The sequence below is a fragment of the Macrosteles quadrilineatus genome, unplaced genomic scaffold (genome assembly GCF_028750875.1).
Source record: "Macrosteles quadrilineatus isolate MER2022 unplaced genomic scaffold, UCM_ALF_1.0 Scaffold_3__2_contigs__length_128488019, whole genome shotgun sequence".
NCBI lineage: Eukaryota > Metazoa > Arthropoda > Insecta > Hemiptera > Cicadellidae > Macrosteles > Macrosteles quadrilineatus.
Window position 1 is genome coordinate 122,174,964 of NW_026542596.1, and position 22,004 is coordinate 122,196,967.

Genomic DNA, 22,004 nt, shown 5'->3' on the forward strand with positions numbered 1-22,004 from the left:
TGGATAGGGTAGATATAGGTATATGTGGATTAATAGTTATTCACCTGAAAACGGGAGGAGTTTCTTTATATCCCGAAACAGTGTAGTCAAAACCCTCAACATCCAGAAACTAAAAAAAGTTAATTAATATTAAACAACTTTGTTAAATACAAAAATGGTCAGATTGTTGACATAAAAACAACTTTTTCAGTCTGGGAATCCTGAAACATGTATCAATAATTTATTAATTTAGTTGGATAAATATGCATCAATCAAACTGTGCTAGTCTTTATATCTATTATTGATAGATGCAACACAGTAGCATCTAAAAAAGGTAAAACTATTTTTTTTTTTTTTTATAAAATACATTAAAGTTTTAGGCCTTAGAAATGTGATGTGGTTGCACTACACAGATGATCACTTTGTTATTTTACTATATTACAACATACTACCACATTAGCTTACGGCAGTCATTTCATAAACTTGCTGCAAATCATCCAAGAATTACATCCTAGTCAATACAAATCACTTGCGATCAATTTAACACTTATTGCGCCTCACAATATTTTTCATGCCACACTTCACGTTGTATAAACTTCAATAAATAAAATGTTGTCTTGAATGATGGTAAAGTTTATGTTCTTCACAACACTTAGCTTCATCATTTATGATTTACAAGATTTTATTCCATTTCTACTCCGGTCATGATTTGACTTCCATCATATCTGTCCCGGTAGGAGGAACCCATCCTCCGAATGCCTTCTCCATCTCACGAGCGACTGCCAAAGTCAGACGATCCTGACCCCTACCTGCCACAGCCTGAAAATGGAAACACATCAAATTAGGATCCTTTTAGAAAATCTCCCATTAAATGGTTGTACATAAATTACTCTTAAAGAAAGTAAACAAAATATTGATTTAAACTGTATTGAGGACTTGGACGGCGTAAAGACAAGCAAGCTATGGAAGACTACAGTGTAGAAGATCTACCAATTATGTTATACCTGTACCTAATAAATATTCTTCCTATAAAATTGTTTTTCTTTGGTCTGTCTTTAACACAAACACACATATATTTAAGCTCATAAAAATATTAACATGTCGTGTTTAATTATTGTTCCTATGTTTTTTTATGGAATAAAACTTTTGTTCTAAAATAATTTTAGTGTTTTTCTTAGAGTATTTGTCTAAAGCAATATAGCAACTATTGTTATTGCCAAATATCTCACATGATGTTGGATGTTATTTTGCCAACATCTCACTCGATCACAGGGAGATTGTCCCCCGTGATCACAGAGAAAGAGTGAACATCTCCTGCGATCACATATAGATATCATCACCAGCAATCTCGGTGGTATCGTGAACCTCTTCAAAAACAGGGGGACATCATTATCGTCACCCATGATCATGGTAAGTTAATAATAAAGTAAACTTTAAACTTTCAACTTTTGTTTAAAAAAATGTTTTTGTACAAAACGCTACGGCCCCTTTTTGCCTACAGCCCTAGGCCAGCAGTAAATCCGTCACTACTGTATGCTAGATTTTTCTTTCATGACCACCTTCACATCCTAAGACGCTTGGCTCTAGCCTGGAACCGTTTTAAACACTACTTCAAACTAGTGTAGAGGGTCGTGGCATTATATTGTAGATAACAATTTTTTTATGTTCATAACCTGAAGATGTGCTTAGTGGCATAAATAACACCCCGGCAGCCCCCGCAGCTCGAGGGGGCACCGATGTCCAAGGAGCGCTGAGGTCTGACTGCCACCGCTTACCACAATCGCGAAAAAAGGTGATGTCATTTCAGTGACCGCTGGAGACGGATGATATGTCTTCAAAACCGAAGAATATATTCATGATTTTACTGCAATAGTGGAAAAAGATGATTTTGACGTTGTTTCCGTGACTGCAGGAGACGAAGATGATGTCTTTAAAACCGAAGAATATATCCATGAATTTACCACAGTTGCGGCAAAAATGACGTTGTTTCCATGACCGCGAGAGATGATGATGATGTCTTCAAGATCAAAGATTTTGAACAAGATATTGCAACGATGACGAGTTTCCATGACCGCGGGAGACGATGATCATGTCTACATGAATGCAAGGAGATATTTAAGATTCGCCATCCACGTGTAGTGCAGGGGGGCGTAGCTCAATGTACCACTGGATGTGCTCTTACCAGTACTATAAAAAGATGTAGTTATCTATAACACTAAAAGGATCAATGATCAATTAACACAACAGTTAACCTAAACTTTTTAAATCTATCAATATCTTGATCCAGGGTAATCCATCATGAAACATAAATCCATTGGTGATTGGCAATATTTGAACGTGGGACATCAGAGACCAAAGTCCCGTGTCCTACCACTACACCAGCTATCTCCGAAAAGAGCTAGAGGAGTAATTAATCGCCGAAGATATCTAAATGTCAAGTATGATGAATACCAAGTTAGCCAACCTGCAGTCCAACAGGAAGTCCTTTGCTGTTGAGCATGACAGGGAAAGCTGTGGCTGGCATGTCTACTAGGTTGAAGAATGACAAGTACGCAGCGTTGACCTGTTTAAAGTAGATCTGCATGTGTAGATGAGCAGGATCAGGGAATGCGGGATACAGGAGAACTCCATTGTCTCCAAGGCAGTCCTGCAAATAGCATTATTGTTCCAAAACTCAGCATTGCAACTAGACACTATAGGCATGTGCAAACATTGTGGAATAGATTGAGAGGCGTAAAAAAGTAATAATTTAAAAATTACTAAAGACCAGCCTGAATAGTTAGGAGTATGTACAAGTTTATTCAGCTTTCAACACTTAAGTAAGGAATTTTTTTATGGGATAGAACTCATATACCTTAGATGTACTCTAAGGGCTAATAGATACCATTTGTGGCTAATATAAGATTTCTTCAGAGAGTAGGTTGAAGAAAAATGCATTCTTTCTTATTCAACACTTAAGATAGCACGGGTCGACAAAGTATTAGATTGTGGTAGTGGGATTCTAGTGAAGTACCGCACTTTTTCACGTTTCATACATTGGTTTTGTTACATCTTTTAATTAACTGATTTTTTTAAAGTCCCTATACATTTTGCACTTTTAAGTTTTTGAACCATAGATGATAGTTGTATTAAATAATAGGTTACTTTTCATAACAAACCCTTAAATGCTATGATTTATCACACAGCCACAATATTGTTTACAGAAATAACAGATTTAAAATATGCAGCTCTCAAAAATTGACTTATTGTTTGCTTATAAAAGTTATAGTATTACATTTAGTTTCTGAAAGATGAGATCTTTGCACTCATCCATGCGGCAAGCCTCTTGTTCCGAATATACGTCTGCAAACCACTTCTTCATGGCTCCATAAATAAGAGCATGAAGTGTATGAGGTGAAAGACATAAAAACCAAAGTATCCACTGCCACAAAACACTCTTCCACTCCTACAACAACAGAGTAAATTAGCTTGGCAAGTTTCAACAGGATTAGATAACAGAGTTCTCATAACCTGAAATGAGTTAGAGCAACATGAAATTCAATTAAGGAAAACGGCAGACCAGAAGGTCTAACAGCTATATATTCCTAAATTGTGTCATTTTGTCAATTAATCTTATAGGGAAAATATATTAGCTGATGTATACTACATTTTGCTCAATGTCTCTTCTAACACAAACACACATACATGTACTTTGTTCAGTAACTACTCTATTTAAGTCATTCAAACTATTTGATCTGTCTCTCTAACGCTCCTTTCACAATATCTCCGCCGCCCAGTTGAAAACAATATGATTTTACGTTGTGTCCAAAGTTTCTTCCACACTACATGGTTTCTGACTCTACATCAAGATAGTTGTGTTTACAAAATCACAATAACATAAACAGTGTCTAATTGACAGGTCAGATTGTATACAATAAACATTGCAAAAGCTGATATATTTGCACTTGCTGGTGGGCTGCTGTTCGTTTAAAAACTGTGTAGTATGAAAGCTTGCATTTATAACTAAATACATCAGTGACGCACTGCCATGGCACAAAAACCGTCCGGTTCAGTGGCTGTGAGATGGTTTACTGCCGCCGCCATAACCGTGTAGTGTGAAAGCTCTCATGCTCTCTTCTTTTGTACGGTTTTTATCAGTACGGCAAACCGTATAGTGTGAAAGGAGCGTTAGATATATCTTTTATGTTCTAAATTAAAGAGTCCAACTATTGTTGTGTGTTGTTTTGGTCTTACTTCTTGTTGGAATAAATAAAACTGTTGTTCTCAAAGTTCTCTCAATTAATATTATCAGTTTACTCAAACTATTTGATCAGCAGTAGCAAACTATCGAGATTAATTGTATAAACTCAGCTCAAGAATTGAATTCTGAACCTCAAAAATTGAAGTCTCAAGATTTTATATCTAAAAAAATAAATCAACTCAACACTTGGTCTCACACTGAGGTGAAACCCTTCCATTCACCTTCCACTTGATCAATAATATTTCATTCAGATATTACAAGACGCATTGCCATAATATTTCAACTCCCCCTGAGTAAAAATAAAAATAAAAACTCAATTGCTAAAACACATTTCCTTGAGAGCAGCTCATCACCAACTCCTACTTATAAGTACAGTTATGTAACAAGCTCCACTCTCATGAAACTTTTTTCTTTAAAAATTTAAATATCTTTTACTATAAACATATTGCTTAGTTTCATTCAAAAAAATAAATTTGTACCCACAGTTATACTATCTTCCGACTTTTGAAATATCGTGTGACATGCTTTCATCCTTAACAGCATGATGCAGGATAGTTGAGCCGTGTGTTTGAACTCATCTATGTTCATCTGCAATGAGGAGAAAAGAAGAAATCACTTTACTTACATATAATTAAACCCTTTGAGTATACAACAGACAGATGAGACACAAAGGTGCATAGTTAAAGACAAGAAAGAGTAAAGAGTTAGAATGAAACAGAACTTTGAGTTTTAATTTACCTAGAATTTCGTAATTTACTTTAGTTTATCGTTCATTTTAGCAAGGATGATTTTCATTTGGACTCACATCCTTTAGAACTGGTATACAAAATGTTAAAATGACGGTTCTGTAAAACGTTTATTGATACGGTTGAGTTGACAAACATATGATAATCAAAGCAGGGCGTGACCTTGGGCAGTTTGTAGCTATGACATCAAAAGGGCCAAAGGAGACACACTTTCATATCTGATTCAACGGTGTCTACAAGTACATATTTTATTTTAACCATTACATTCTTTACTTTACCGATAAACAGTAGATATACATTCAAGGTTTCACTTAACCAACCAATGAATCATTCATTGCACTTTACTACTTTACCTTTTCCACTTTCACTCCTAGAGAGTTCTCTACATGGGCTATGGTTTTGTTGAGAGCTGCTTTCACATCCCCGCAAACACTACTGGTTATCTTAGAACCGTCGCTGTCCATGTAATAAAACTTCACCTTCCTCAAATCTACCTGAAACAAGATCAAATGTAAAGTAGTGTGGCATGGTACAATACAATAGTTAAGAACACAGAACTACCTTCATAGGCTTTCACCATAACAATGAAATACAAAGATTCAACTGTTTGAAGAAAATACATGATTTTTTTCAGTTAACCTTACAATGTGGGCATCCTTGCATAGATTATAAGTACAGAAAGCCTTACATTGGCGCACGGTTTTCACTTTAAAGCGCATAGTTTTTACCTTGTTGCACACCAGTATTCCAACCAAACAACACAAATTAAACAGCATGCTTTTATTATGCACGTAATCCACATATGCTTGAAAATAAGTTGGTAACACTTAAAGATATTACGACTATGATCAGCTGGTGCAGCATTTCCCATTTCGTTCAATGTTTGGATTTAACCTAATCTAAAAACGTGTTGTACAGTGTTTGAAAGACTAATTATTTACATGAGTTATTGTAACTGTTGGAAAAATATAATGTGTAACACGGGTGCAAACTGCCTTTGCTGCACTCGAGAAACTTTCCACACTCGCCTACGGCTCGTCCGTAAACAATTCTCTCGTGTGCGGCATAGTGCCACTTTGCCCACTAGTTACACAAATAACTATAGTATTACGGAAACAAATTTACCCTAGGGAAGAAGCTATTAGGTGGCATGGTAAGACCTAGGTCCAGGACCGATTTACTTTTTTCATTTTGATGTCCCCCAGAGGCCAAAAACACGATTTGTTCAAATTTGTATAAGTATATATTTAGATGGGTGTTCCACATAAACAATCATAGTTACTCCTGCTACTTACCTTAAGGGTTGTTGACAAGCTAGTGGGAGAAAGTATATGTCAGATTGCTGATACGGTTTATTTTAGTTATATATGTTATGACCCAAAGCTGTACACTTACAGGTTCGTCCAGCCTCAGTTCCTTCAGTCTGTTCTCATCTTCTACACAGGAAGAGTACAACAGTGGCAAATCCTCGGAGTATCTCGCCATCGGAGCAAACACAAACACTTTGGGCCACAGGGGGTCCTCAGATGTAGGCATGTGGTCCTTGGCATTTATGTAACCTGCAAAGTCATACAAACATTTACTTTCTAAATAAAATAAACAGTACGTTTGTTATTAAACACTTTCTCACGCAGCAGTTTTGCTACTACTTGTGAAATTTTTTTTTTATATTGATTTTTTTTCCTGAACGCTTTGTCTTAGGTAAACTTATAAACTAACTTACCTAACTATAAAATGAGTAACTAGTAGTTGGAAGCATACAAAAAGTTCACAACACAACACATATTAAAATAGTTTTTGCCTATTAATAGGGACTTTTTCACGTGAAATCTCGTGAAATCATTTTTGTTGTCCATCCAATCTATCCATCTTGCTTAATGCAAAAATTATAGTGTAAACATTTATTTATTTATGATTACTAAAGTTACTACCAGTACCCATTCAATTTTAAGAATTCTTTTGCGGAGAAATTTGTTTGTTTGTTTGCCAGTTACAGTACTAGAACCCCTTATTAAACGACCAGTAGAAAAATTATAAGTACCGCTCATTTTTCATATCAGATGTTGGGCAATGGTTTAGTATGAACGAAAAAAGCTGGATGATCAGAGCAAGAAACAAGCCAGCGGAGCATTTGCTTCACTCATAGAAAGTGAAGCAAACTCCTAGATATCACCTGTATTCACAAAAAAAATTTAAAAAAATATTAAGCACAACCATTTAAAAATTCAAATACAAATAATCCTTGACTCATGTCAGGACCTCCGTGGACAAGAGTGAAAAATAGGTGCTATAAACACAAATCCTGAGGAGAATCTTAACAAATCTCAGATAGGTACAGTGAGTTATACAGTACAGCTTTTTAAACCAAATATAGGTAAACCTAATATTAAAATCTACAAGAAATTTAAATAAAATTGATCCTTTACTTAATTTTACCTGAGGAAGGTTTGTGGCCGAACACTCCACAGAAACTGGCTGGAACCCGACCTGAACCTCCGATGTCAGAACCCAAACCAATAACTGAGGCAGCTGAACCCAGCAGGGCTCCCTGCAAACAGTAGCATAAATAAATAAACGGTCAGCAAACTGACACATACTTTAATATATTAGCTTGACATTAAAATTAAACATCCTAACTACTTTCACGGGCAAAAAATTCAAAACAATTACAATAGGTAACTTAAAGGGAGAAAGAGTGCTGAAAGATACCTTAATAAGTACATGCCAAATTTCATGAAAAATGGATTACAGGTGTGGATTTTATTAAATGTTATAAGTTTTGTTAAAATCATAAAAATTGCAAAAACTGTTGAAGTAAATACAGACATCACTTTGAAAACCCCTTTTTTTTGGGTTTAGAAGGAATTTCCAAAACAAGTTTCCACCCAAAAATAAAAAATGTTGACGAAAACAATACTTTATTTTATCTAAATGCTATTTATTAGGAGGATAGAGTAAAGATAAAATGTTAGGCCTTTAAGAAGATAAACATTACAAATACATAACACTAGATTATCTTCGAATCTGCTTGATAAAAACTTTGTATGGATTTGACGTTTCTCTGTGTATGATTCGCACATACCACTACTCACTTTGTTTTTACTACTTATTACAGTAATTGACTCATTGAGTTGTTTGATTAAAGTTGTCGTTAATATTTTGACCAAATTGGACGAAGTTGAAGTGAGGCAATGATAGATTGCGCTTACATAAGTTCTTCCTTATTTATATCGCATTTCGCATATGCAGATTTTTTTACCAAGGTAAACTAATAGGATGACTTATTGTAACTTTCTTTCATATAACATCAACTATCTCAGTGGTAACAAAAGACAACGAATAAAATAGAGTTTTAGTCACTAGCACAATCGTGGCAGCCTCATTCATCTATGTTTTTCTTTATCAAAAAAAGAATTGCGTACCACTGGTCCATATAGATGGGATGTCTATTTCAGTACCTATACAAAAGTCAATGGTATACTACAATAATATATTAAATTTACACATAATGGGTTTATTGTTGTCCCATTTTTTCCAAAAAATAAGGATTGTACTGTACAAACTACTAATTTTAAGGGACAAAGCTTGTTTTGGTAAATTATTTGAAGTTTGTCAGTTTGTGAGTGTTATTTATGCTTAACCTAGTACTAAAATGCAAATTAAAAATCACATTTAGAATAAAAATAGAGCAAGATTCTGTCAACATATCACAAATAAATAAGGTACAGTACAAAACCCATCTAATGTAGTTTGTGGAATCATTCATGTGTTGTTTATTTACTCTATTCACTAATTAATTTATTTGAGAAAGCTTTAACTAATACGATAACGATTATTTCATATATTTCTGTGAGATGATGTCATACAACATCTAATTGTTGTTTTTGTTATTGTGTTGGGGAAACAATGCAATTAGTAAAATCCGAGTTTGCTCATGTCAAAGATAAAATGGAAAATTTTGCTGGAATGTTCCATTAAATGTGTTACTGTGAATGCTAATAAAGTTATTTTTTAATTGACTGAATACAAATAACAGAAGTAGACTTCCTTTTGTCATTGGACGACATCTTAACTCTTGTCAGGGAATTTCAAATGCAAGAACGGCAAGATCACTATTGGTGTTTAATTTTGAAGGTCTAAAGAAACAATTCTATAAAACAGTAGAGAACAGACACCACATGTCTCCATGTAGACAATCACGGGACTTGTAATGATCCTTACAAAGAATGAATCCAACCAAAGAACCAAACCAAAACCAAGAACCAAGAACAAATTGTTCAAACCTCTCCACCTGAGGAGCCCCCGGATGTTCTCGCAGTGTTGTAAGGGTTGTTGGTCCTCCCCGTAACAGGGTTGTATGTCTCCCAGCTCAGACACAACTCTGGCGTGTTGGACACAACGAGAACTACGGCTCCTCTAGTCCTCAGTCTAGCCACCGCATCAGAGTCTTCTTTAGCAACTCTGGACCTGTTGGGTACACCAGCGTTGTTGCTCATACCTACACACATACGTCAGCCTCTATTAGCAAATCTCCCATATAGGGAAAACACTATTACCGTAAGTCTCATAGTAAATAACTAGTATGCGAACCAGCATGACCGCACTTCTAAAACAATAGGCAACAAAAAATAGGTAGGTTTGGTTTTTGACTCACTCGTGTTACACATTATATTTTTCCTACAGTTACTATAAAGCATATAAATAATTAGTCTTTCAAACACTGTACAATACGTTTTTAGATTAGGTTAAATCCAAACATTGAACGAAATGGGAAATGCTGCACCAGCTGATCGTAGTCGTAATATTTTTAAGTGTTGCCAACTTATTTTCAAGCATACACGGATTACGTGTATAATAAAAGTATGCTGTTAATTTGTGTTGTTTGGTTGGAATACTGGTGTGCGGCAAAGAAAAAAACTGTGCGCCAAAGTATGGCTTTCTGTACTATAATCTGTGCAAGGAAGCCCACTTTGTCGGGTGTCTGTAGGGAAAATAATTTGTTGAAGCGTTGTTTTAAAGTATAAATAATGTTTGCAAAGAAATTTCTATAAAAATTTACATGAAGAGTAAGTAAATTGATGCACAGTAGCATGTTTATGAATATTTTGATCAAAGAAAATCTGATCAAGCAAATGGAAATTCACTTAATCTGCAGGATCACTGTAGCAGGGGTATTTATAATGTTGGTTTGTTCTGATCTCTGTTGTTAGAAATGCAGATCATCTGACAGTAAGAGGTAATTGAATTTTAAACAGCTATAAACCTCCAGCTCGGGTGCTTGTTATATGCGGTGGAAAATAAACAGTGTGAGAGGTCTAGAATTCATGACCAGCAGAATGTAATCTGTAATCTGTGTAGAGAATTTAGCAACAAATTCACTTTCAGATGAAGAAGTTCTTCTGAGTTCAAGTGTTTACAAATACAGTACATACATAATAAAAAAAATATAGCACAATGGTTAAACATGTTATCCTCCTTCTCTTTTAATTATGTCTTCAGATGATAGTTGGTGAGGTAAAAAGATTCTATCTTTTGCAATAAGTTAACCCTCAATTAATTATTTTTTTTGTTAATCGTATTTAGTGTGTAGCGCAATCTAACTTATAGCTATTCGTAAATTTTTCAGGAGATATTATAATGAAAGGCTGGTCTACACTTGCAAATTTATCGTCAGTCTTGCATAAACCCTTATTGATCTGAAACTGGCAAAAATGTCATCATGGGGATGAGATACTTAATTCACATTAGTAGATATATATGGTGAAAGGTACTAACTATGTATGTTTCTTGTAACGGTATCTAATTCATGATGGAACAATCATAGCACAAGCACATTCATACCTTTGACTGGTATACTCTCCTTGATTGTTATAGGTACTCCCAGCAATGGCTTGTCCCTGGCTAATTCTTCCTCAGTACATAACGTCTCTGCCAACATGGCGTCAATCTGTACAAATAAAGGAATCTGTTATTACAATTTGTTTTAGAATTCCAAATCCAAATGTCCTCCTCCTCCGATTAAATCCTTAACTACGGTACTTTATCAGCTGTATTTGTTACTGGTTATGTTGGTGATGTTATTTTATCCATGAACTATACGAATTATACGTTTATTTCAAAGTGAGTTTGTTTTGTTTGTGATGATTGAAAATCTGGTGATCATCGTTGACTGAATGTTGAAATAACAAATATGTTCAATAAACCAATAAACCCAAAGTAAAATTATCAACCAGAAGTATTGCATGAACATTTTGGGAGGCATGGAATGGTGGATGTAAGATTTAAACTCCCTTTTACAATGTTTATAGAATTATTATTGTTTAGTTTTACTGATACCGGTACCTAAGTTAAGTGAGGATATAACATTATCCGTATAATAACTGTAGTCATAATATTGTGATCCGAATAGGGAGAAAATAAGCTAAATAAGTGTGTGGATTTAGATATAAAACAAAATGTAATAAAAACAAGGATGAAAAACAGATACTTGTGAATGAAACTTGGAGGCTGTATAGTTAAAACATATATTATATTGTACCGATGCCTATATTATTGTTACCTATGTGTAGGCTATTATATTGTACCTTCTTAGCCTCCTCCAATGCCTGGTCAAACCTAGACTGCACCACTGCATTGATGATGGGGTTCACCTCCTTTATTCTGGTTACATATGCTTGTATTATATCTTGGCAATGGACCTGAAACAATGTAACATACAGCAATGTAACAATATAACATGCATAAACTTCATACTTTTATGTTTTCTTGTTAAGTTAAGCTTACTTCATGCAAGCTAAACTTATGCCTTAAGAAACTTATGTGAGACATTAAGGCGACCCATACCTGGAGATTCCAAAGTGTTTTCATATTTTGGGACATATATAGATATTTATTTCCATTTTTTAAATGAAAATTATAGTTTTGGAAATTATTACGCTGCAGTTCAGCTGACAACTAAACAACTGGGTGTTTTTTATAAAATGCAACCAAAATTAATTACAAATATAGAGAGTCTCTGTTAGAGACAAACAAGCTCACAGGTAGGCAATCCTGCTCTATTATTTACCTCATTGTAGATCAGCTGATTAGCAGTGTTGCATTGTTGTCTGTTTAGTGTTATTTGGAATTTATTGTAAATAACCCACAATATTATATTTTCGCAAGCTCAAAGCTTATATAATTGTATAGAAGAACACATTCAAGGTCAATTGTTTTGTACCGCTTGCTCCTACTTTGCAATGCAACTTAAAATTTACATTGTTTGAATAAAATAAAATATTCTTCTTATTTCTGAAGCCATCCTTGCCTTGCCACATGTCTTGCTCAACTCGACTTTAAATTTGTGGAAATATTGTACAATATGGTACAGTTTGTTATAAATCAAGAAAGGTTTGCAATTCAGTTTCCAGGTGAGACTCCAGTACCTAGTGAATCAAAAAGCCTACAGAATATGATAAATTTAAAGATAAATTAATACAGCACAATACTTACTTTTTCCCCAGAAGTCTATTATTCTTATGGGTTTTGTAAAAAAACCATGCTGATTCTTATTCATAAGAATTCCAAATAATTCTAAATCGTGTAGATATCAATTAATGAAACAATCCTTATCAGGTAATGAAGTAAAATAATCAGGGGTGCCAAGTTATCAGCTTACTATGTCCCTAAACAGTCACTCTCTGTATTTGTAATTTGGGTTGTTTGGAAAAAATCACCTTGTTTTTTAAGATGCCTGAAAGTTAAAAATCTTTTCACAAAACTTGAATGGGTTTGGACCGCTTTCCCTTAAAAGTGTTTGAATTAATTGCAAAAATGCCACTGGCGTAGATACGAGAGGAAAAAAAACATACCATGCCTCGTCGATATCCACTTAAGCTTTTTCAATCTTTACCTTTCTACTCCTGACCATCCGGGCGAGATCGGACGCACTGTAGAGCAACAACTGGCTGGAGACTGGAGGTAGCGGATTTCTTCGGTGAAATATACACAAGATGTGAGACAACGTCCAGAACACGGCGACAACAGGACGAATGGCTAACCACACCAGCCATTGCTGCCATGGAGCCCACATCTGTAACAATATTTAATTTTTTATAAATAACAACTCTATTATTATTTTTTATTTTTTTAGAAAAGTTCCTTGAGCAGTAGCAATGTTGTCTGACTAAAACAGCTTCCACACCGGAGTAGTTACAATACATGTTCACAAAAGTTCATATTACATATGAAGAATCCTGGTAAGTACTCACAATTTTGCTTAAATCATTTGCGATTATTTTCAACAGCTTTTTACTGATTTTTCCCAGGTTGGAAATCTTCTTTGATATTCAATATGTCATTCAATTGGAAAGACGTTTATAGTTACTGCAAAACATATAGAACATATAATTACTGTAAAACTGTATTTTCTGTTACATTTAAAAAAAACAATAAATTTTTTCTAAAGGCAAAGAATGAGAGATCTTTTTCCTAAAATTCTAAGGATATTTATTAAATCAAAATGTTCTGTTAAATCAATTAAAATTGGTACTGTGTAGTTCAAACACACAAACTAAAAAAAATCAAGTGTAACAAAAACAACGTTTTTAATGTTTGAGAGACTGTATTGTCAAGTGAATGTATATACAGGGTTCGTAAAAAGTGTGGAGACCCCCTGTTATTTTTTTAACGGCCCATACTAGAAAAACTAAACTCGGCACACCTTTATGACATCTTATGAAGTACTTTTTGGGCATAACCGTCACTTGGTGTACATCCCCAAAATGGGGGATTTTGGGGGAAACTTAAAAATTTCAAATACAAAGACCCATCGAGTGGCCCCTCATTTTGAAGGTCCTGATAAAAATAGACCAACAACGCAAACTAGAGGTCTTTATCTCAATCCAGTAAAAAATGGCAGCCAATTGAAATTCTCAGAAGTTAAATTAAACTTACAGCTTTCCAAGTCTGGAGACCCCCTGTAAATTTTGTAGCGGCTCACACTAGGAAAACTAAACTCTACACACCTTTTTGGCATGTTATGAAGTACTTTTTAAGCCTAATAGCCACTTGCTTACCAAACCCAAAATGGGGGATTTTGGGGGAAACTCAAAAGTTTTAAACGATAAGCCCCATCAAGTGACCCCTTATTTTGAAGGTCCTGGTAAAAGAAAACTAACAACGCAAACTAGAGGTTTCTATCTCAATCCAATAAAAAATGGAAGCTGATTGAAATCTTTAGAAATCGGTAATAACTTGCAATTTTATATTCAATTGGCTGCCATATTTTACTGTGTTAAGATAGAGACCTATATTTTGCATTGTTAGTTTTCTTTTATAATGACCTTTAAAATGAGGGGTCACTCGATGGGGATTATCATTAAAAAAAATTGAGTTTCCCCCAAAATCCCCCATTTTGGGTTTGGGAACTTATGAGAATTTCAATTTGCTGCCATTTTTTACTGAACTGAGATAGAGGCCTCTAATTTGCGTTGTTGATTTTCTTTTACCAGGACCTTCAAAAGGAGGGGTCACTCGATGGGTCTTTGTATTTTAAATATTTGAGTTTCCCCCAAAATCCCCCATTTTGGGGATGAACACCAAGTGGCGGCTATTCCCAAAAAGTACTTCATAACATGCCATAATGGTGTGCCGAGTTTAGTTTTTCTAGTATGGGCTGTTAAAAAAATAACAAGGGGTCTCCACACTTTTTACTAACCCTGTATAGTTAATTTGTATGGACAGAATCGAGATGGCAGGATGCATATAGTTATATTTTCTCTTATGAGGTAGACTGCAGACAAAATTCACCACTTTGGATTTTAGGCAAGTAAATAAACAAACGAGTTATCAAGGCTTAAAGATAGCAAATTTAGAATCCATTAATCTACCAGGCCTACTGATAAAGCTAATCTTGAGAATGGGAAAATATTTTGCACTGAAATGGTGAATGGTGAGAGACATGTGAAAACTATCTTGATTAGGAGGATGTTTTCTCTGATTGCAATAAATTTACAAGGGATTTTGGAATCCTGCAGACAAAGGATACTATAACCACAAGGCTGTCTTAGCCTTATAGGAAAAATTATATGCTGATAGAATTTGGTATGTAATGTAAAGATCAAAGTCATGGTTATCTAGTGACTGGTTACAGTTCAGGACTTTTGTTATAGGTTCACATCTTGCCAATTACCAATGAATGAGGATTATGAAATTAATGAAGATTAGAAAATGGATTAAAGAAATATTAGTTAATATCTATACAGGGTACTCTTTCTTTCTACTCTGAACTATTGTTATTAAATTACTTTCTTGATTGTGAAAATTGCTTTACTGTGAGAAATAATAATTATAATGTAAATTATCAATATTATCTAATATTTAATATGTAAAATTAAAATAAACTGTATCGGCAATCTGACACATACTTTCTCCCATTAGCTTGTCATCAAACCGAAGGTAAATAGTGAAAGAATGAAATTTATTAGGAAAATCACAATAGTTGCATTAAATTTTTAATCATAATCTTTACAGCCATGGGGTTTTTTCTCAAAACTCAAACATTATGAGGAAAACAATACTTTCTAGAAGTACAATGTATTGGTGTATTAACTTAGTTTTCCTATTTAATGCCAAAGAATCAGTGTACCGAATTTCAGCCTCCTAGGTAAATGGGAAGTGGGAGAATTAGTGATGAGTGAGTGAGTGAGTGAGTCAGTCAGTCAGTGAGGGCTTTGCCTTTTATATATTTAGATTAGTTATCTCGAGTTATTGTGCTAATGTACAAATATATACCTATTTACACTAATTAATATGAATTTGTTTATATAAATATGAACAGATGGTGTTTTTGGCCTCTAGGGACCTCAAAAGGAAAAAGTAAATCGGTCCCAGGTTCAGGTCTTACCATGAGTACTACGGTAATAGCTTATTCCCTAATTGAGAAATTCGCTAAAAGGTGCAAGTAATTACTCATCATTGTTTGAAATCACATTTTAGTAGTAGGCTACTTAAATGTTTATTATTAATATGTTTCTCTAATCAAAACTAAAGTTTGACAGCAAGGTTGTAACAGAATGTTCAAAACACTCTTATCTTGAAAAATCAAATGTCAAATGTGTTATTTTTACAATAAAACGGTTGGTAAGCTGTGTTTGTGACAAGGTTTAGAGATCCAGTTCCATGATTATGTTGATTTCTCAATATAGAATTTTCAATAGCTATTTAATAGCAAATAATCTTATACAATCATTGTAAATAACATAACCATCTTGTCCATCAAATTCCACAGTAAATATCATCTTCTTCACCACTTATGCCAAGTTTCTATCCCTAGGGCTGTATTGGGTGATTACTGTTTTGTTTTTGCATTTTCTTTTACACTTCCTTACAAACTCATCTTTCCTTGCTTCCTTATTGTTATTCTGTCAAATTAACTACTGCTTCCTGTTGAGTTTGAAAAATAATCTGACAGAATAAATTATTAGAAGTGCAGAACACATGTTTAAAGTGTGAGTGGTAGGTTGAGCTATGGTGGTCCAGTTTCACTGGAAGTTTGCCATGGAGTAGTGTTAAATGTTTAACAGAGTAACTTACCATAAAAACTAAACATAAAAACACAACACTATATGCATTATGCAAGCATTACGACACTTCTCTTGACATTTTTAAATCCATACCCTACAATATTTTTTTCAATATGTATCATGTGAAGATGGACAGTATTTTGTACATAATAAAAAAACAAATGTCATGTTGTTTTGCCAGTTATTTGATTGTTTACTCTCGTTGTGGGATAATCCTAATGATTCATGATTCATCCAACTTATTTTGAGTCTTAAAATTCCCTAATAAAATGACCAGTTCTAATATGTTTATGGCAAATGTTTTTAGTGTAAATATTTTGACTTCATTTTATGAGTGTCGCTCAAAGTTGAGTATACTGTAATACCTTTTACCAGTATTAAGTTATCTGGTATATAAAAAAACAGTACTGCCAATCTTACTAATATTATAAATGTGAAAGTTTGTGTGTTTGAAGTTCAATCACGCATCAACCACTGGACGGATTGGGCTGAACTTTGGCATGATGATAGCTTACATTCCCGATTAACATATAGGCATATTCTTATCTCAAAAATTCTTTCGGGCTCCGCCCCAGTGGCTCTGTAATTCCCCATGTTAACCTTATGAGTATTCATATTTAAAGGAAATTAAAGAATTTAGTCAGCTGTTTCAACTAAAAAAGTTGGTTCTATGATATGGAAAAGCATTAAAAAGTTATAAGATTTACTAACAGGGTGCAGCACTATATTTTGTTGTATTTCTGAAAACAGCTAATTTGAACTAAGCAGTAACAAATAACTGTGATTCGCAATGAGAACTGTCAAAGTAGGATTGTTTGCATAACATAACTATGTTTATGTTTTTCATGTCTTGAATAATTTGTGATATTTTGCGTATTGTTGATGATTTATTTTTCTCTATTGTTTAGGTGAAGTGGTAGAACATTATGGCAATGGTAGATGTGTAATACTATAGAATACTGTAAATTTAAAAAAGCTAATTTTATCAAACTGTGTCCTCCCTTATTGCAAACGCAAAGCTTGAGTATAACTGAAATAAGCATTTTATACTTATATTCCAACCCCGTACGAAGGACGGGTACTCTGCTAGTCCTGTATATAAAAAACAAATCAAATCATGTTTATTAGCACATAACACACAGAGCTTATTGCTAAATGTACAGCTGCTTTGTCATTATTGTTATAATATTATCAAATGTCTTCTCTTAAAATTAAATAACGGTCTTAAAAAGAATGTTATAGGCCTTAGAGGTAATAAAAATAATTGTATACATTTAAGAAACTTATCATTGCATAGACTAACTGAAAAGAAAGATAATGTCAAACTTAAAACTAAATAACAGAATTTATAGAATTCAATAAAAAAACATTTGCAAAACATTAAAAAATGTACAAATATTTTATCTTAGTCAATAACAAAAGTCTTCATTAACATTTTATATCAAAACTATACAAATTAGATCACTTTACCAATGAGAAGTGATACTTAATCAATGTTTATGACATGCCAACTATACTAATACCTACCTCAGCTTAAATTGAAGAGAAAATATATACAGAGTGTCCCACAAAGATGTTTAAACGTTTGACCGTTTATGAACAAAAAAATTTATAACTTTACAAAATTTAATAAGTAGGTATTTCAAACATTTTGTTTAAATTTCCGCTTCATAAAATTTATAGGAATAAATTGATGGTGGAATATTGCAGATGATACACCGAAGTTAAAGTCGTGGTGTTGCCAACAGAGCTTTTATTCCTTGGACGATTACTTTGATGCTCAGTTAATTTTTAATATTTTTATGCCGCCTGACACTCAAGTCAATTATTAGTTAATTAATTATTATATGTTGAAGTATTTTTTTTATCTGTAAGTTTTATGATATTTGTATCATTATTGAAGCGACCTATGCAGAAATGGTCAACGGTCAAGAGGATGGTAATTATGATATGCAATATGCGATATGCAATATGTTGTTTACCGGCAAATCAGGTAATTTGTTTAGTGTAGTTTTGATACTTGTACAAGTAAATAAGTAAAAATTATTGCTTGAGCAATAAAAGTATTATTAATTTAGTTAAGTTTCAAAACTGTTGTTGTTGTTGCATAAACACTGTCTCATGAAGCAGGCATGGAATGTTGAAAAAGTTAAATGTAAATCTTGTGTACTCCTATGGGACAGCATTTTTGAAATTCTGCAAAAATATCACTTAACCCATTGACAACATAATTATCAAACTCTGAGTAAGGGTTATGGGAAAAAAATTCAATTATACTTTTCAGTACTTTGATGATTATTGAAAACTAGCTGTACCCGCGGGCTTTGCCCCGTCAAACTTCTTAATTTCCAAGATGAGCTCGTTCGCATGGCTCAATCACGTCCGGGTTGAAGTTCGTTCGCTACGCTCACTCAACTTTTGGTTGCAAATTAGCTGTGTCATAAATTTAAAAAAATAATAGTGCTGCACCTTGTTGGTAATCCTTGTACCTTTAAAACAGAACCAACTTGTTTAATTGAAACAGCTGTTAAGATTCATTAATTCCTTTTAAATATGAAAAATCATAAGGTTAACATGGGAAACTCCAGAGCCACTGGGGTGGAGCCCGAGAGTCCGATCAGAATAAAAACAGCTTAGTTTTCCTATTTAATGCCTAAAGAATCAGTGTACCAAATTTCAGCCTCCTAGGTAATTGGGAAGTGGGAGAATTAGTGATGAGTGAGTGAGTGAGTGAGTCAGTCAGTGAGGGCTTTGCCTTTTATATATTTGAAAATACCAGCAAAATACCAGTCATCTAATTCATGATCTAATCAAGCCACATTAGTGATACTAATGTGTATAGTAGTGACTACTTAGTTAGTGATACTAAATCCTATTTTTCCCAATCCTTACTTCAACTTTTGCTTGTATAAATAAACTACCACAAAATTCGAAAACCACCCAAGATTACAGGGATGCAAACGTAACGCCAAATAATTCATAAACAATGTGAAAGTAGCAATGAACCCTGATGTGAATGCTTCTTACCTTGTGTGATGTTCTACTTCCGAGCTCAACAGTGAACAGCTCACAGGAGAAACTGAGAAACTGACAAGAGAGGGAAAAAGAGAGAGGATGAGGGAGAAAGAGGGGAGACACTTCAGTGTCAATGTCAGTGTCTAGCCTTGCCCTAGACCTAGACAAATACACAAGCGGATAAAGCAACCAGAGAATAATTCATAACAGACTACTTGTTATCTAATCAGAATAATAAAGTGTATGTTACCAGCAAAGTATAAGATCCAGGCATTTTATAGCAAGACTAGACATTCTACAGTGTCTAGATCTTTTAGGCAAAGTATGAAATAGTACAATAATGTTAATATCGTTTCATACAACACCAGGGTTTGGCCCGTTCACTTACAAAAAACCGTTTAAAATTCCACCGGTGAAGATATACACAAAGTATACACTTTGACTAGGTATTGTATATGATGCCTGTCATTCAGAATGCCCACAGTTGTGTAGGACAAAGTAATATGAGATTGTCCTAAAAACTTGTGCTTTACAACTGAAATATAGTCATTCCATTACTAGGCAAAGTATAAAGGGCTTTATTTCATACTTTTTGACGGACTGATTTTTTAGGCAATATAGAGCCGGTAATTATTTTTAAACTTTAGTTCATAATAATTTTCAAATTAATAATGTTTATACAATTATTGTTTAAACAGTTTTTAAGTGTTAAGTGGATTTTTTTTTTCAATTAACTACAGTTTAGTAAGCACGATCACTACATAGTAAAATGTTTGTTTTAAATGTTGCGTTGCATTGTAATAGTAATAAGTATAACCAGTTGAAATGTATAAAATCCGCTAAACGTATTGTAAACCCTCTAAAATACATTCGCTTATAGTACAAATTCCTTTCAAATCAACTCGAGTATATTCAGTTTTAATTCGTACGTAAATTCGACTTTAATTTACGTAAATAAGCCACGTTGTGATTAGACTTGCTCTTCATTATGTATTGCTCATTGTACATGACACATTGCTCTTCATCGTGTGCTAAGACTTGTTCAGTTCAAGTTTTACCATACGAGGGACATGGAACAGTTTTTTCCAACAGTCACCCGACAAAGTGGGCTCCTTGTACAGAAAGCCTTACTTTAGCGCACAGTTTTTACTTTTGCGCACACCAGTACTCCAACCAAACAGCACAAAACAGCGTGCTTTTACTATGCACGTAATCCGTGTATGCTTGAAAATAAGTTAGCATTTTAACAGATGATATTTATTTGTTTACTAATTCATTCAATTATTGTTGTTCACTTAAACTTTTTACTAAATACACGTATTTTTACTCTTGTCTAGCATTTGTGAGTTCACAACCTCAATTGGTGACCCCGACGCGATCCGAAATGTCAAACGGAGAACAATCAGTACACAGAATTCAAGTCAAGATCCCTCCTTTCTGGCACTCAGATCCAGAATTGTGGTTTGCACAAATCGAAACCCAGTTTTCTCTAGCGGGGATCACGGTCGACGAAACTAAGTTCTATTACGTCTGCGGTAACCTAGATGCGAAATACGCAGCGGAAGTGAGGGATATCCTCACCAACCCTCCAGCAGAAGAAAAGTACAACAAATTAAAAAAAGAATTTATAAAACGGTTTACCTTGACCCAGGAACAGAAGACGAAACAACTTTTGGAACGAGAAGAGTTAGGTGATCGGAAACCATCACAGTTCCTGAGGCACATGCGTACTCTAGCCGGAACCATGATACCTGATCCACTACTGAAGTTTCAATGGCTTAGCCGTCTTCCTTCAGCAACACAAGCCATCTTGGTAACACAAAAGGCTGCAGACCTCGATACACTGGCGGAGCTTGCGGATGCTGTCCATGAAGTCAGTCCTCACCATCAAGTATCGGAGGCGTCCTTATCAACCCCGATGGAAGAAATGATGGAACGCTTTACAACCACGTTGACATCTAGAGAAGTAACAGAAAAATTTCAACAAGAAATAGCAGGAATCAAAGAAGACATGAGACGTCCAAAATTCCACAAGACATCAGACACATATCCACGTAGACAATCATGGCAATGCTCCAAGAATCGATTTGATCGCCATGACGTCTGTTGGTATCACTGGCGGTTCGGCGACGCAGCAACGAAGTGCACCGACCCTTGCAGATTCAAAGGAAGCAGATCGGGAAACGACCCAGGGAGTCTCTAATGGCGACGAGCGACTCCGACCTCACATGTTCCCGTCGCCTATTTGTCACCGATAAGGTAACCAAACAACAATTTCTAGTTGACACGGGAGCTGATGTATGCGTCTACCCTCGTAATATGTTAGATAAAAAAGACCTAAGACTGACTATACTCTATATGCAGCTAATAATACTGAGATTACGACGTATGGTCTTGTATCTTTGCCTTTGGACTTTGGTCTACGCCGCTCATTTGTTTGGCGTTTCATCGTAGCCGATG

The 22,004-nt window shown here is 34.5% G+C and overlaps 2 protein-coding genes across 2 annotated transcripts; one reads left to right on the plus strand and one right to left on the minus strand.

Annotated features, from left to right (window-relative positions):
- Positions 1 to 400: 400 nt before the first annotated feature.
- On the minus strand, positions 401 to 20,616 carry LOC128989516 (fatty-acid amide hydrolase 2-like). Its single transcript, XM_054411414.1, has 13 exons — positions 20,603 to 20,616; positions 19,557 to 19,704; positions 12,857 to 13,036; positions 11,550 to 11,663; positions 10,807 to 10,912; positions 9,249 to 9,463; positions 7,402 to 7,513; positions 6,361 to 6,524; positions 5,319 to 5,459; positions 4,703 to 4,807; positions 3,254 to 3,424; positions 2,444 to 2,626; positions 401 to 798 (listed from the first exon to the last, which is right to left on the minus strand). Exons 1-13 carry the CDS (start codon positions 20,614 to 20,616, stop codon positions 682 to 684), a joined length of 1,770 nt encoding a protein of 589 aa, XP_054267389.1. The 3' UTR covers positions 401 to 681.
- A 312-nt stretch (positions 20,617 to 20,928) lies between these two features.
- Positions 20,929 to 21,747, plus strand: LOC128989517 (uncharacterized). Its single transcript, XM_054411415.1, has one exon. It carries the CDS (start codon positions 20,929 to 20,931, stop codon positions 21,745 to 21,747), a length of 819 nt encoding a protein of 272 aa, XP_054267390.1.
- Positions 21,748 to 22,004: the final 257 nt, after the last annotated feature.

Bases quoted from the DNA above. Each gene is read 5' to 3' on its own strand.
- LOC128989516 (XM_054411414.1), bottom strand. The intron at 7,514-9,248 runs GTTTGAACAATT...TACTGTTTGCAG, and splicing joins GGGGCTCCTCAGGTGGAGAG to GGAGCCCTGCTGGGTTCAGC. The intron at 3,425-4,702 runs GTGGGTACAAAT...CTGTTGTTGTAG, and splicing joins AGTCGGAAGATAGTATAACT to GAGTGGAAGAGTGTTTTGTG.
- LOC128989517 (XM_054411415.1), top strand. From the start codon at position 20,929: ATGTCAAACGGAGAACAATCAGTACACAGAATTCAAGTCAAGATCCCT.